This window comes from Microtus pennsylvanicus, chromosome 1 (assembly GCF_037038515.1).
Source record: "Microtus pennsylvanicus isolate mMicPen1 chromosome 1, mMicPen1.hap1, whole genome shotgun sequence".
In the NCBI taxonomy this organism is placed as follows: domain Eukaryota; kingdom Metazoa; phylum Chordata; class Mammalia; order Rodentia; family Cricetidae; genus Microtus; species Microtus pennsylvanicus.
Window position 1 is genome coordinate 1618105 of NC_134579.1, and position 16392 is coordinate 1634496.

At 37.7% G+C, this 16392-nt stretch overlaps 1 protein-coding gene across 3 annotated transcripts in view; it reads right to left on the reverse strand.

Annotated features, from left to right (window-relative positions):
- The window catches only part of Epha6 (EPH receptor A6), an 895033-nt gene extending 889546 nt beyond the window's left edge, over positions 1 to 5487 (reverse strand). For 2 of the 3 annotated variants that reach the window (XM_075950396.1, XM_075950493.1), the window contains exon 1: positions 3870 to 5487. In XM_075950396.1, coding sequence (XP_075806511.1) covers positions 3870 to 4257 — 388 coding nt within the window. In that variant the 5' untranslated portion in view covers positions 4258 to 5487. The remainder of the gene's footprint in view (positions 1 to 3869) is intronic. The other variant, XM_075950569.1, reaches the window with a different exon arrangement.
- Positions 5488 to 16392: the final 10905 nt, after the last annotated feature.

Below are 16392 nucleotides of genomic sequence, written 5' to 3' on the forward strand. Positions count from 1 at the left end.
AGTTAATTTGTAACATAGAGCAAATAATATACAGAATCTGATGAGCACACTGGAACCAGTAAAAATATTTTATTTTCTATATTGAATGTTTTTCCTAATAACCCCACAACTTGAACTTCCTATTTATAATAAAAACAAATTATAGGTTTTACATATAATTATGTCAAAAAAGAACATATGGTAATAATCTCAAACAACCCTACAACTATAAATAGTTTATCTTGGAAAATAGTTACTATTTTGAAGAATCTTACAGAAATATTTTTGGTAAATTATCTAATTTTTCTAATTTTAAGACTATATTAACTATTTTTTTGTATTTCTTTAGTTTAAACAATTTATGAATGATGTTTCTGATATTGCAACTAATTTTATTTTAGAGAGATATTTCTCTTTAACATGTTTACTTATATTTACATACAGCTGCAGAATTCTTGCTATCATTTCACCATAATCAATAAATTAAAAAAAAAACACCAAGAACATGGCAACTTTACTTGTGTGTTTGTCCAGTATTGTCTTACATCAAGTCATATCACACAATAGATATAATATCACATAATAGTGATAAATCCACTGCTTTACCTAGTTGAACAAGTTGACTTAATGAATTATTTTGTGTGCAATTCATTATTTTTATAACATGAGCACCCTAACAGATGCATCAACTCATTTAGACTATATGGTACACTGCTAAGGGAGAGTAATCTTTGAATAAATAGATCCCTGATGACCAGTAACTATTATAATTTTTACATTTGGTTAATTTACACATGAAGCAAGACTAGGTTTTCTATTCACTAGTAAGGGGATTCAAGGTTATGCATCTTCAGAGATTAAAATATGAGTTTAAATAAAATATACCAATACCTCAATGATACTGTGATTCAAAAAAAAATACAAGTGGAACCATGGCACATGAGAGACAGTCTAACAGAACGTGTGTGTCTACTTAATCAGAGGAAGTGATATGGGAAGCACCATTACTTTCACACTGATTCAAAGAACATTGGGAAATAGAAACAAAGTCAATCTAATCTATTTACCTTTACAGCATATAGTTTTACATCCAGTTCAAAGACAAGAAGCCTTGTCTATAGTGAGCTTCCCCTTGTTCCATCCTGAGAGGGAGGTAGCCCACTTCTTGTCAGAATCATTATTTGATCCTGTCTTAGTGTGGAAGATTAGGGATGGGGTAGGAGGTCAGAGGGTGAATGCAGTCTATTCATCCATGAAGGATTTTATATATAATCATTTGGCAAAAATAGACACAGAGCAATGACATTTCATTTTGTGACTGCCCTTAATCAAGAAGGAAGGTTATACAAAAATGAAAATTTGTTCCACATAAAATAGCAGGTTTCAAAAAATAATAAAATTATAAGCAATATGAAAAGAATCTTCTAAAAACTTAGTGTTAATCACATCTCTGACATTTATTTTTATATATTACAATTAAATGCAAATTTTACTTGAATCTTTTGTGCTTTACACATAATCTGTCACATTCCACCTTTTAGATAGACAAGCACTAATGTTCAACTTGCTGTCTCATAATAAAATTACAAATTAAGAAATATTTCTCTAAAATATCAGATAAGTAATTTATAGAAGATTGATATTTGCCTGGTTATTTTAGTATTCTCTCAATCTGTGAGGTTAAACCTATAATTATTACAGTATAACAAATAACCATTTATTACTGATGAAAATGTGACCATAGTTTGTAACTTTGTATTGGAGAACAGACTCAATTTTATCGAACTTTATTTTGGCTACTGATAATTTTATACTTGCACTTTTAGTATATTAACACAAATTCAAATTAAAAGCTTTATTGAGTGATATTTAATGGTCCTTTTAAGTTGCTAGGATAGCTAGAAAATACTCCCAAGCACTAAGTTACACAAATTGAAACTAACAATAAAGTTCATATGTTTCCTATTTACTCTAGGTTAAAAAAATAATTAAAAAGAATGAGAAATTCATTAATATAAAGAAGAAAATCAATCTAAGAGGTTAGAAACACCTCCACTAGTTTTTTTGCATTTGATATAAATGTTCATAAAGTCATAGTTGAGTATGACCTGCTTTAGTAGAATGGTACTTTAGTTTTGGGATATTCACATGTGTTTTATACACCTGAATAAAGCCAGGGCCTAGGACTGGTGCTGACTTACATAGGTACTATAGGTATTAACTATTCAGAAAAATTCAGCCTGCAATCACGTCAAACTTTGTAGTGAACATGAATCTCAATCTTCATACACTTTTAATTTCCACAGACAATAATATTGGTATTATATACATATCTGACTTCCTCATTTTTAAAAATTGTTTTCCTTCCAAATAAATGGTCAAGTAAATAACTACATATCATTTTCAACAGTCATTTTATTTCCACATGAGTAAACTAAACTACATCTGAGTACTTAATAACAATAATCCTTGAAGACTGATGAGGGACATGTCTGAAATTATACTTTTGTGGACGTGTATGGCATTATAGCTGCTGTCACCCACATGACAATGTTACAGGGAATATATATATATATATATATATATATATATATATATATATATTATATATATTACAAATAATAAATAATTGTGATTGCATATTCTTCAGATAAAAATAATAAGTAAAACGTATCAACAATATTACTTATCAACAGGAATATGTGAATGTTTTCTGAATGACTGCTTCATTTCTCGATAAAGTAATATGGCCACATACACACTTAGGACAAAAGTAGGGCTTTGGTCTTTGGCTTGCCTTCTCTCTCAACCTCCTATCAAGCACAAAATCCACTCTCTCATCTGACCTCTATTGGACTTTCAGAAATTGTCCTCTTGACCATTACACATGTATCTTACCTGTTAAATGGCAAGTGTAATTGATCAAAAGTGCAATAGACTTGAAGTCTGTGCAGAGTGTCTTTGTTAACAGGTGACATCTTGGTGATCCTCACCATGTCAGAGAGAGCATCCAGACAGGTATTGCTAGAAAACTTTTGTGGTCGTTTGATACTTCGCGTGAAAGCCATGTAGGACATGCAGATGATGTTTTTCTATATCCTTAGCCATTCATAGCAGAAATCCGAAGAGATATATTTCATGAAAAAAATGAGTGAAAGGAAAAAATACTCAAATATTTTATATGCTTTTCATCATTTTTCCCCACACAGTATCTGCTTTCACTTTTCCACTACCCTATTGGTAAAAGTCCTCTAAATATCTGATAACAACTAGACTTTATGAATAGGATATTCATAACTTGGAATCTCAGATTTAGCACTCACTCATCTGCCCAGGTCTTTCAAAAATAGAAACAGCAACACAGATATGCGAGCATCTGTTGCAAGAATAATTTGAAAAAGTGAATGGTTGACAAAGTTAAGCAGCTGAGTAAGGTCTACCCACAGTTACTAGAGAACACGGGCTGATCATTGGTTATGGGTGTATAGGTACAGCCAGAGTCATGACCTTTCTGTCAAGAAGCTATGAAGGAAAATCCACACACTGCTGTTTTGAGAAAAATTCTCCAAGAAGCAGTTAGGTCTGTGCCACACACGTTGACCTCCAGTGAGGACTGCACAATCAGAAGCAATGAGACAAATGCCACTAAGCAACCCATGTGCTGAGGAAGCTCTAGCATTGGAAAGAATTCTAGATAGAAAGGAAGAGAGCTCCAGGGTCAGCTGGACCCAGGCAATGCAATTAGGGCTCTCAGATTAGGAAACATCCTAGACATCACAGTGTGGCAAGTCCAGAGGAGCTGACCCAGTGCACAAAGTTACCTGCAATAGTGGACAAGAGAGCTCACTCCCAAGGCACCCTCCTGCCCAGCCCATTGGCTTGTCCCTTACCTTGGTTGGAGACGTGACTGCAGTCGCCCGTCCAAGCTGTCAGCAGGGGCAAGAAGAAACCAAATTGCAAAAGAAATTCCCGGACTTCGCAGCCCCCCATGGCTCTCACTGGCTCTCTTCTCCTCTCCTTTAAAAAGAAGTGGCAGTAATGCAACCAGGTGTTCCTGATAGGGTCGGGGTCCTGGCCCGGGCTCTCTTCTTCTTCCTCCTCTTCTTCCTCCTCCACCCGGCCCGCAGGGGAAGTCCCGGGGCGCCCCCCGCGCGAGGCCCCGTGAGCAGGGCACGAGGGTCCAGGCTGTCCAGGTGCAGGAGCAGCTGCTTCGGAGGAGGGTGCTGCCTGCGCCGCCGCCGGGGAGCTCCGGGCGGCTAGAGGCGAGGGGAATTGCATCCACCTCCGTGTCCCGCTCCAGCGAGGAGGACTATTCACTTGGGCCCGAGAGAGCGCGCGCACAAGAGCGAGCTCAGGCTATAGTTTGGGGGAGGGGATGAAGGACGGGGGAGGATGCCTGAAAGAGGGTACTGGGGGTTAATAGAGATGTCCAGATGGGTAGTAAAGGTGCAGTTCTGGACACCCAAACGTCTCTCTGCACCCAAGTTGACACTTGCATGAGCCCAGAGCAGAAGGGGGCACAGCAAATAGCAAGGGTAGCTTGGGCGACCAGAACTTTCCCTTCGCTGGTGTCTGGGGAACCCGGCAATGAGGCTCCGCCGGGTATCCAGTGGTCCCAGGGAGCAGCGGACTGAGCGCTCAGCCTCTTCACTGAGTGACCTGGTCTGAGTGTCAAGTCGTAGCCACCAGCGATTAGGTGGCATATGCGCCTCCCGCCGGCAGTGGCAGAGGCTTACTTACTGGGTTTCACTGAAGCTACCTTAGTCCCCCAATCCCTTGCGTCCCTCCTCCCCCATATGTTAGACTGTCAGCTCTGGACACCACCTTCCCTTTTGCCACATTTCTCCCGCTGGAAGGGGTGAGGGTTGCAAGTCAGAGCCCTGGGCACAGCTGGGCGATGGTAGTGGTCAGTTCTGAAGTGTCTGAGTGCCAGCCTCCCAAACTTGGCCACCAGAGCGAACCAACAAGCTTTCTGGACACCTCTCCTGTTCCAAGTCCTTGGAAAGCAGCGATGGAGAGGAGTCTCTGCAGGCTGGAAGTAGACTGGTGCCTAGCACCTTGGCTCGCCTAGCTCTTCGTGTCGGCATATGGGGGTGACTTCGCCAGGGAGGTCACCAGCATCATCATGGCAGCCCTGGTGCCTGGCTTCCGAGGACCTCGACAGTCCGCTGATCCGCTGAGGCAGTTGTGGCGGACTAAGCGCTGAGAGCAGCCCAAGAGCTTAGCTCTGCGTGGCCAAGTCCGAAGCAGAGTGCGCGCGGATTCTGGTGCGCTCTCGTCCAGACGCCTCTTCTCAGAATAAGCTGCCTCCCAGTTCCTGGCGCTCCTAAGCCGCTGTACTGGCTACTTGGTGGGGTCTGACCCTGGGCAGAGGAACAGGATTAGCTGATGGGAAGGGGTGTTGCCACCTGCCATCTCCAAGCAGTCGCCCTGCTGCCTGCCCAGACCGGTGCACGGAGGGCAGGGCCCTAGAGCGCTGCTGAGCTCGGTGGAGCCCCGCGATCTGGCAGCAGCTGTGACTCAGGTGCAGCCAATTCGGCGCTAGAGGGGGTTAGTAGACAACAAAAATTCCCTCACTGCTTAAAGGTGTAAGAACTGGCTACACCTGCGAAAAGGCAGGGGAATGGTTTTAGGCTAAACTTACAGTATTTGTTGAGTCTCACTGTAGAGACCTTATCACCGGCATTGTAATTTCTGGAATGCATTAGTTAATGTCGTTATCGTTTTCGTTTTTGAAGAGACGCAGATTGACTCTCTTGAGTAAGGATTTAAACAACAACAACAAAAGAATCCATCTCCGAAGGCAGCAGGAAGGGGTTATTTGGAGGTTTATTGATGGCACTGGAGAAAAGTGAAGCGAATTTCTATAGCATAGAGAGGATATTTTCCAAGTGGACAGGGGGTTCAGATAGGGGATGGTTGTGCCAGGGACCTTAAAAGGGGTAGGTCTAAGACCAAAGTGTTCCATATTTTACCAGAAATTCTGGAAATGAAGCAGGTTTCCAGGCATTGTGATGATGTCCAGAGTTGTGTGTGGTTCACATTCTAGTTAAGTGAATTTAGCCCATGCCTTACAGTCAGTCAATCAGAGGAAAAAAGACAGGAGCAACGGCCGGGCGGAATCTAAAGCTGCTCTCTCTCATGGAGAGAAATGTAATGTGCAAGTGTGATGACGCTTTCTAATTGGTGGCTACTTCCACAGTCATTATGAATTCATACACAGCTTTTCAAAGATGTCCACGCCAATTTAAATGTATGCAAATCACATCTACAAAGATGGAGTTCGTATGCCAGTGTTTACAGTAGTAAAATGTGATTTTGTTACTCACTTTACCAGTGTTACTGATATTGACGAATGGCATAGGCACTTGCAAATTCAATTTAGTTTACTAACTCAGGTGTAAAATAAAAATCTACATGAGCACACCACAAGAAGTTCTGTCTAATCTTTTCCGAGTGCATAATGACTATGCTGGCGGTTTAATTATATGTAATAATTCCTTTTCTGCTTATTCTCAGTGGAAAATAATTAACATAATTTCAGCATCACATTTATAAATGAACATTTAAACACACATTTTTTGTTTTATTTGAATCTTAAATTTGAAACAATTTATTATAAACAATGAAACAGTCAGAAGCTACACTTAAAATCATATTAGAAGGGAATGATTCTAATGGAAAGAAAATGAAGGGAATAACAAACAGAAGCAAAGCTGTGGGTCATTTTCCAAGACTCATGCTAAATTTCATAGCAGAATATGATGTCTGAACTTCAAAGTAGCTCTAACACTTGATTATACTGAATTTCCCTTCTAGCTCCTCTTCACTCCTTGTTTGAATAAGACATGGCAGAGCGTCACTTAATATGTATCCCCTATTCAGATGATGGCTGTCTTACTGATTGTATCTTTTTAAGAAAAAAATAGTGACAAGATTTTTTCCCCATATTAAAGCATGTGTCATATGTTTAGAAATACTTTGATACTGTTTCTTGAATTTTTAGAAGATAGGGAAAACTTATTCGTTATTCAAGTACTTTATTAAGGTATATAAGTAAATTATCCATGAGTTGGATTGCGATTATTATGCATAAACTTTATAGTAACATTAATTAATAAAACAACCATATATATTCCTACAAAATATACCTACATATATGCATTCTAATTTTTTTATATATTCACTTTTCTTCACTCATAAAAGATTTAAAGGTAAACTATTTTGTATGACTAAAACTAATTTTTTGTATAAGCCTGCCTTGGAACACTCAGGCCTAAACTAAAGGGGATAGCTCCATCAACTAGCTGCCGTCAGGGCACAGAGAGCCCCATGGAAAAGGAGATAGAGTGTAAGAGTTAAAGAGGATGGAGGACTTCAGGATGCCAAGGCCCTATCAATCAACATGAGCAAAGGTCATAAGAAATCATAGAGTCTGAAGCAGTGTGCACAGGTCTGCACCAGGTCCTTCCTGCTTAGTGTTTTTATGCAATTCCGGAGTGCAAAAATAAGTAGGTGTCTCTTATTCCTATGCCTATTCTTGGGTTCTTTTCCTTCTGTTGGTTTGCTTTATCAAACTTCAATGTGCTGATGTTCTGTTTTAGCATCTATTTTATTTTAGGTTCATCCCTTAGAATCTTGACTGTTTTCTAATGAGCAACAGAAAGGGGGTGGATCCAAATGGAAAGGGAGGTGGGGAGGAACAGGGATGCCTGGAGGAAGGGCAAAGCATAATATGTATGAGGAAAAATAATCTATTTTAAATAAAGGACAAGAAGTAATAACTAGAAATAGTAGGATAAAATGCAGCCATTGGAATCCTGTGTGAACTAGATGCAGTTACTAAGCAGAGATGCACTTCCATTTTGTTTTTTTAGCAGTGTTGTCATATTTGCTGACATGTGACAGTTTCAAAATTATAAGCCTCTCAAAGAACCAGATGCAATATTCATGTAGATTTATCTGCACTTGTCTATTTGAGTCATACCCATATTCATAAAGACATTCACGTCCCATTTTTCAGAGCTATATTGTTCAGAATTCTTTTGTATTCTTTCAGAACATTGTTCTTCAAGATATATGTGATCTCCTTTCAGGTAAGGAATGATTAAATTTTTATTAAGTGAAAGATATGTGACACAAAAACCCAGTCCAACTATTCACTTATAGTAGAAAAAAACAGTATTCAATGCTATTTGCTTTGTAAAATGATGAAAAGATTGGAGATTTAACCTGCAATTAATTCCCTTGAGGAAAAACAAGAAGGATTATATTGTTTAATACTCAGCATGTTTCAAGGATGGGGAAATCTCAAGTATATTATTCTGGCAGAAAAGTAAATTAATTCATTTACAGAAGCAATTTGCATTCTCTAAGGTCAAGAAAGAAGAAACACAAATAAGAGCTCTGATCCTCAAAGATGTCATGAAACATCAGATCTTAAAGATTAAGTCTGCACTGCAGATATACACACCAGCATGAGCCTTTATGCTGATACCAGCATCAGTGACCTACTGTGCACAATAAAAATATTTTTATATCATCAACTTTAATATCTGAATTAAGAAAATGATTGACTTGTATATGATTTAGCCTGCAGCAATTAGAAGTAAAATCCAACAGCTAAAGTAAAAACAATCTAAAAACTCAAATATAGCTACTCTGAGGTTCTTTACTTAGAAATTACATATCTCTTTTCAGTTAGCAAAGAGTTTCTTTAATATTTTTGTTCTGGATAAAACATTATATTGAAGATTAGACCCAAATATGTTTCCTGTTGTTTATATATTTTAAGGTATACTATAAAACAAATCATGATTAAATAAATGTAGCATAGTCTTTGATAATGAATATGTACTAAGATAAATCAGCTTGATAGATGTGATTTTTTGCTTTATTAAATTGGAAATTTTTATATTCAACTATAGAAAAATATCTAAACCCAAGTGTAAATACTTTGAAGCTTATTATATTTCTAATAATAGAGGATTTATTCCTGAAGCACAAATGGGTCTCACTGTGAGCTTTGTTCTTAGGATGAACAGACTCCCAGTTAGACAGATTCACATAGTATGTATTATGTGTATATAGTAATTTATAATATTATATGGATTAAATTGTTAGTAGTAGAAGTTTTTTTTAAAGATGTTGAAAATTAGTACTGTGGCGCCAAATAATTTTTCGTTAATAGATGTATAGGTTGAACTATTGATATATTTTTAAAAAATCAATAAAGATATTACAACTTACCAAACAGTTAAACATAATTGCTATTTAAGCACATGTAAGATCTGGGCATGATGTCTCATACCTGTAATTCCAACATATCTTAGGCTGAGGTACAGTCATTATTTAAGGCCTAATCCATGTTAAATAATGAGTTATAGGCTAACCTTTTCTACAAAGTGAGGCCCTGACTCAAAATCAAATAAAATAAACACATCATTATTAGAAAGAAATTTCTTATGGAGATACTTTTGAAAATTTCAGTGTCCTAGAGAAAATCACATATGAGGGCAAAGTTAGGCAGCAATATGAAGAACTGTGTTTGTCACATGAGTGACATAGACATTCTATAAAACGTTTTGCTACTTTATAATTATGAGTAAAGAGCTAGCTGCTGTCAGGGGATGGAGTGAGTATATACAGATACTTATATTCTGTGAAAAAAATCTAATAGACAGAAGTAACGATGTACATTATGTTAGAGTAATACTAAATTTCCCACATAAATTTCACGTATTAGGTACATTAAATTGTCAGTGGCATGCCTTAGCTCATATGGGATATAACACAGTGTCTAAGACTTCTTTTTCAACTTTCCAAACATAATGTACAAGAAAGCATGCAGAGTATCAGAACTACAAATAAGAACCTTGGTGCCAAAAAAATATCTGAAACATCTCCTTCCAAGAACTTTTGGTACAAAGTACTTCTTATCAGACACACTTAAAGATCACTTCTCTTTACCTAGTGTATTGTCTGTCCTGGGTTCATTATTAAAAAAAAAACTAGATTTGCATTGCTGATACCAAAATACTTGAAATGTATACCTAATAACTGTTATTGGAATGATAATATTGCTAACAAACTTATTTTATGTCATTTTTCTTGTGAAATCTAGCTTCATCATTTTTCTGGAGCAGTGCACAGAGCTTCTCAATGTAGGACCATCACAAGACATAGCAAAAGTATATTTTATTAAATTTATATTTGAATACTTCAATATAAACTGAAAGTATACTCACTACTTATTTCATACAGTAAAATCACATGCATTTAACTGTATAAATTTATATTTAATGTTAGTATATTTTTGCTTTTTTTCCATAAATTGTTGCCCATTTGACATTTCAAAAATGATAGTTAATGATATTTATTTTGTATTCAATTAAAACAAAGTTGTTTTGACACAGCTGGTCATTCTGGAGCAAGAAAGATAAACTAAACGACTCATTACCTATAAGATGGAATAAATTTACATGTTATTGCTTTAAAAATTTCTACATAATTTAGTCAAAATATTTTATGGATAGCATTATAAATAAAACTTCGTTGAATGTAGTTACACAGTTCAGCAATTATGTAACCTTTAGTACAGTATTTGATGTGGCCAAATGGTCATGGTGCAGTCTTAAGAGGATGAATCTATCTACATCAAGAGTATGCTTGTGATCATGACAGTGATGATGAAGGTATTATTCCTTTATTATGAGTAAAAATCAAATTGATCTGTATTGGATTCATCCATATTTTTATATTTTGTATAATAATATAAACTCCTGAGATTTAGGAACTCAATCTCAGTAATCATTTTATATTTCTCACAGTCCTTGGTAAAAATGAAGAGAGAATGTAGCTTTAAAAGCATATCCAGAGGCAGGAAACTATTTTAGAGATCGTGTTTTCATTGAATGACCAAATGTATTATGTAACTATGACATGTGAAAGCATACATATATTTCTATTTTACTAGTATCAAAACAAAATCTGAATTCAGCATGTTTCTGTTTTCTCTAATTACATAACATTGTCAGAGTAACGAGACACCAGGTGTCTCCACCAATGTGTTTTAGTACCTTTCTTACATATTTGGTTGTGAGCCTTTCCTTTAAAGGCTTAGCCATCTCTCCAACATATATTCTTTGGCTCTTTTTCTTGTTTGGTTATTTTGTCATATTCATATTTATTTGGCTTTTAGTTATCTTGTTGTGTTTTATTTTATTATTCTTATTTGCCTATTTGTTTCTAAGGAGAGACAAAAATAGAATGTGAATCTGGATGGGAAGGGACAGAGAGGAACTGAAAATAGTAAGGACTGGGAAAACTATAATTAGAACATAGTGTTTAGGAAAAAAATCTATTGAAAATAAATATATATTGCCCAGATATAATGTGCTATTTTAGAGTTTTATTGAATTAGTGAGACAATATAGAAATTTGTCACTCTAATACAAACTCGTTATCTTAGAAAATGATTTCCGTTATATACACATTATTTATCTGATGTACCTTCTTTTGAGTGCTATACTTTTGAGACAATCCCGGAGTCACCATATCTGCTGTTCGGCACAGCACTGTCCTCCCAAGAGCCCATCAAACTCACAGTGTCATGAGATTCAGAAACAGCAGTAAAGTTTCCAAACTAATGCCCCCAGAAAGATTGCAAAGAGGTGGCAGGTTTTATATTTGTCTTACTCTATGTTATACTTTGTTATGAATTTCATTTTATTTTTCAATCCTGTTATTATTTTATTTACATAGATAAAAAACACCTTTTTGTCATAGCCGCATATTTAAGATAAGAAACTGCATAGTAACGTCAGCAAATTGTTTACCACTTGCCAATTGTGTTCCCCTAAAGTACTCGACTTAATGATATGTTAAAGCCTTAATTTGTTCCTGCCTTCAATGTTAAAAAAGTAGTTACCAAAATATCATAACTTGCCTAGTTCCCAGGCACTAGATATAAAATGGGAAAACAGCCTAGGCATTCTGACTCTCAGCTATGCCGGTGATTGCACTGTTTTCTAAGTTCCAGAATATTCAAAATACAAAGATTCTGCTAATATATAATTTACATGTATTTGTTTATTTACCTACATATAAAAAAATTATCAAGTCTAGTGAAATTAAACTCCACTGCAAAATGCTTTCTGTGAATCACCTTTTCAGTTCCCAAATGGCCTAGTCCTTATTTGAACTGGCCCAAATCGGTACAACGTTGGTTTGCACGATTTTTTTTTCTATTTTTTATAAGGTATGTCTTTTAAGTAGAAGCGGTCTTCTGAAGTGTGAGCTCGTCCTGACTCATCTGTTCTGTTGCCTGCTCCATCTGCAGCCTCTTTTCAAGTCTCTGCTTCAATGATAAATAAAGCAAAGCTGTGCACACCGAGCGTCCACGTTCTTAGCGCTTGCAGTGTGTCCCGTACTGCTCTACGTGTATTGTACATGCTAATTTCCCTACCTCACTGTCTGTAATCCCATTTCAGAAACAATATAATTAACGTATAGGAGTTATAGTCTAATGGCAATCAGAGCATGAGTTTCATTTTATATTAATGACATTTTTCTTTGATAATTTTAAACATTTACATAATTAATACTGATTGCTCTCACCCTTTCTCATCCTTCAGTTCCTATCACTGGCAATCCTCCTCCTCAATCCCTGTATATCTTTGTCTTTCTTTCATGCTGTACTGTTGGGAGAGGCTGTTTGTTCATTCCTGTCTGCCTGGATTCCTGAAATGATCACATAGAAACTGTATTAATTTCATCACTGCTTGACCTAATAGCTTTAGCTTCTTATTGGCCAGCTTTTACATCCTAAACTAAACCATCGATTAATCTGAGGTCATGAGGTCATGGCCTACTGGCAAGGTTCCGGTTGGCAGCTCTTGTCTTTCTCCTTTGGTAGCTACATGGCTTCTCACTGACTCTGACTACTTTCTCTATATCTTTTCCAGCCTGGCTATATTCTGTCTAGCCATTGGCCAAAAGCAGCTTCTTTATTTATTAACCAATAAAATCAACACATACACAGAAGTACTTTCCGTACCGATTTACTTTTTGCTTTGTGACCCACTGAGTTTAACAATGATCGTAAACCCATCCCTACGGGACTGGAATTCTTTCTTCTGGGCATGGTATACCCATTGCTATCATGCATTCATAACAGATATTGGTTCCTGGACAGGCACACAACTAAACTTGTCAGTAGCTGGTCCCTGGCTTGGGATTGATTATAGGGCTCAATCTTCTCCCAGATAAACCACTGTTACTGAGAGTTTCTAAGATGTGGTGAATCATTTTCTTTGGTTGATTTCTAAATTTTAGAGTGCCCTATATATTTTTTTTTAATTTACTCAAGGGATATTCAGAAGAGCTAATAAGTTTGTACAGTCTGGAAAGTGACAAAAATAAGAAATAGATACGTTTCCCGTATATGGTTAATGTAATGATGACAGGATTGTCTAATAATCCAATTATTATCAGCTTAATAGTAATAATCAGCCTACTTGTCCATGCTATCCTGTTAGATCTATAAATGGATCAAGTACATAACTATGAATGTAACAATTCATATTTTTAAAAAGCCTATTAAAATCATAAATCAAAATACTTATGAATTTGAAACCATTTTGATTAGTCTTTATTGTGGTATCTTTCAGAGTAGACTCTTGTTGTCCTGTTTTAAATCAGTACAATTTTATTATTCTTTTTATCCAGAAGTCAACACAGATCACTCGAAAAAAAATAAACCTTTATTTAGAGACAAATATTTATTCTTTTTTTTATTATTATTATTTTTATTGATAAAAGAATAAAGAAAAAAAAACAAATTTCCACCTCCTCCCAGCCTCCCCTTTCCCTCCCCCTCCTCCCACTCTTCTCCCCCTCCTCCCACCCCTCTCCCCTTCCCCCCCACTCCTCTCCCCCTCCCTCTCCAGTCCAAAGAGCAGTCAGGGTTCCCTGCTCTGTGGTAGGTCCAAGGTCCTCCCCCCTCCGTCCATATCTAGGAAGGTGAAAATCCAAACTGGCTAGGCTCCCACCAAGCCAGCAGATTGCGTAGGATTAAAACTGCGTGCCATTGTCCTTGGCGTATCATCAGCCCTCATTGTTCGTCATGATCAGAGAGTTCAGTTTTATCCCATGCTTTTTTTGGTAATAGTCCAGCTGGCCTTGGTGAGCTCCCAGTAGATCAGCTCCACTGTCTCAGTGGGTGGGTGCACCCCTCGTGGTCCCGACTTCTTTGCTCATGTTCTCCCTCCTTCTGCTCCTCGTTGGGACCTTGGGAGCTCAGTCCAGTGCTCCAGTGTGGGTCTCTGTCTCTATCTCCATCCATCACCAGATGAAAGTTCTAAGATGATATGCAAGATATTCATCAGTATTGCGCTAGGATGGGGTCATTTCAGGTTCCCTATCCTCAGCTGCCCAAGGAACTAACTGGGGGCCTCAGCTTGGGCACCTGGGAGCCCCTCTAGGGTCAATTCTCCTGCCCACCCTAAAGTGGGTCCCTTAACTAAGACTTGTGGTTACGTGCTCCCCTATCCAACCTTCCTTTATCCCGATCCTCCTATTTCCCCAAGTCCCCCCTCCTTCCCTTCTACCTTTTCTCTCCCCATCTCCCCTTACCCCCTTCCCACCCCACCCCCAAGATCCCACTTTTCTCCCCGGCAATTTTGTCTACTTCCCTTATCCAAGAGGATAATGATATGTTTTTCCTTGTGTTCACCTTCTTACTTAGCTTCTTTAGGTTCGCCAATTGTAGATTCTGTGACCCCTATTTATGGCTAGAAACCAATTATGAGTGAGTACATCCCATGTTCTTCTTTTTGGGTCTGGGATACCTCACTCAGGATAGTGCTTTCTATTTCCATCCATTTGCATGCAAAATTCGAGAAGTCATTGTTTTTTACCGCAGCGTAGTACTCTAGTGTGTATATATTCCATACTTTCTTCATCCATTCTTCCATTGAAGGGCATCTAGGTTGTTTCCAGGTTCTGGCTATTACAAATAATACTGCTATGAACATAGTTGAACAAATGCTTTTGACATGTGATAGAGCATCTCTTGGGTAAATTCCCAAGAGTGGTATTGCTGGGTCCAGGGGTAGGTTGATCCCGAATTTCCTGAGAAACCGAAACACTGACTTCCATAGTGGTTGCACAAGATTGCATTCCCACCAGCAATGGATGAGGGTACCCCTTCCTCCACAGCCTCTCCAGCAAAGGCTATCCTTGGTGTTTTTGACTTTAGCCATTCTGACAGGTGTAAGATGGTATCTCAAAGTTGTTTTGATTTGCATTTCCCTATTGCTAAGGAAGTTGAGCACGACCTTAAGTATCTTTTGGCCATTTGAAGTTCTTCTGTTGAGAATTCTCTGTTCAGTTCAGTGCCCCATTTTTTAATTGGGTTAATTAACATTTTAAAGTCTAGTTTCTTGAGTTCTCTATATATTTTGGAGATCAGACCTTTGTCTGTTGCGGGGTTGATGAAGATCTTCTCCCAGTCAGTAGGTTGCCTTTGTGTCTTAGTGACAGTGTCCTTTGCTTTACAGAAGCTTCTCAGTTTTAGTAGGTCCCATTTATTCAATGTTGCCCTTAATGCCTGTGCTTCTGGGGTTATACCTAAGAAGCGATCACCTGTGCCCATCTGTTGTAGGGTATTTCCCACTTTCTCTTCTATCAGGTTCAGTGTTTTCGGGCTGATAATGAGGTCTTTAATCCATTTGGACTTGAGATTTGTGCACGGTGATAGATATGGGTCTATTTTCATTCTTCTACACGTTGACATCCAGTTGTGCCAGCACCATTTGTTGAAGATGCTTTCTTTCTTCCATTGTATACTTTTAGCTCCTTTATCGAAAATGAGGTGTTCATAGGTTTGTGGGGTAAAATCCGGGTCTTCTATACGATTCCATTGGTCGACTTCTCTGTTTTTATGCCAGTACCACCCTGTTTTCATTACTGTAGCTCTGTAATAGAGTTTGAAGTCAGGGATGGTAATGCCTCCAGAAGATCCTTTATTGTATAGGATTGTTTTGGCTATCCTGGGTTTTTTGTTTTTCCATATAAAGTTGATTATTGTCCTCTCCAGATCTGTGAAGAATTTTGATGGGATCTTGATGGGGATTGCATTGAATCTATAAATTGCCTTAGGTAGAATTGCCATTTTTACTATGTTGATCCTCCCAATCCAAGAGCAAGGGATGTCCATCCATTTTTTGGTATCCTCATCAATTTCTTTCTTCAATGCCTTAAAGTTCTTGTCAAATAGATCTTTCACTTCCTTGGTTAGATTTACCCCAAGATATTTTATGCTGTTTGTGGCTATCGTGAATGGAGAAGCTTCTCTGATTTCCCTCTCTGCTTCCATATCCTTTGTGTATAAGAGGGCGACTGATTTTTTGG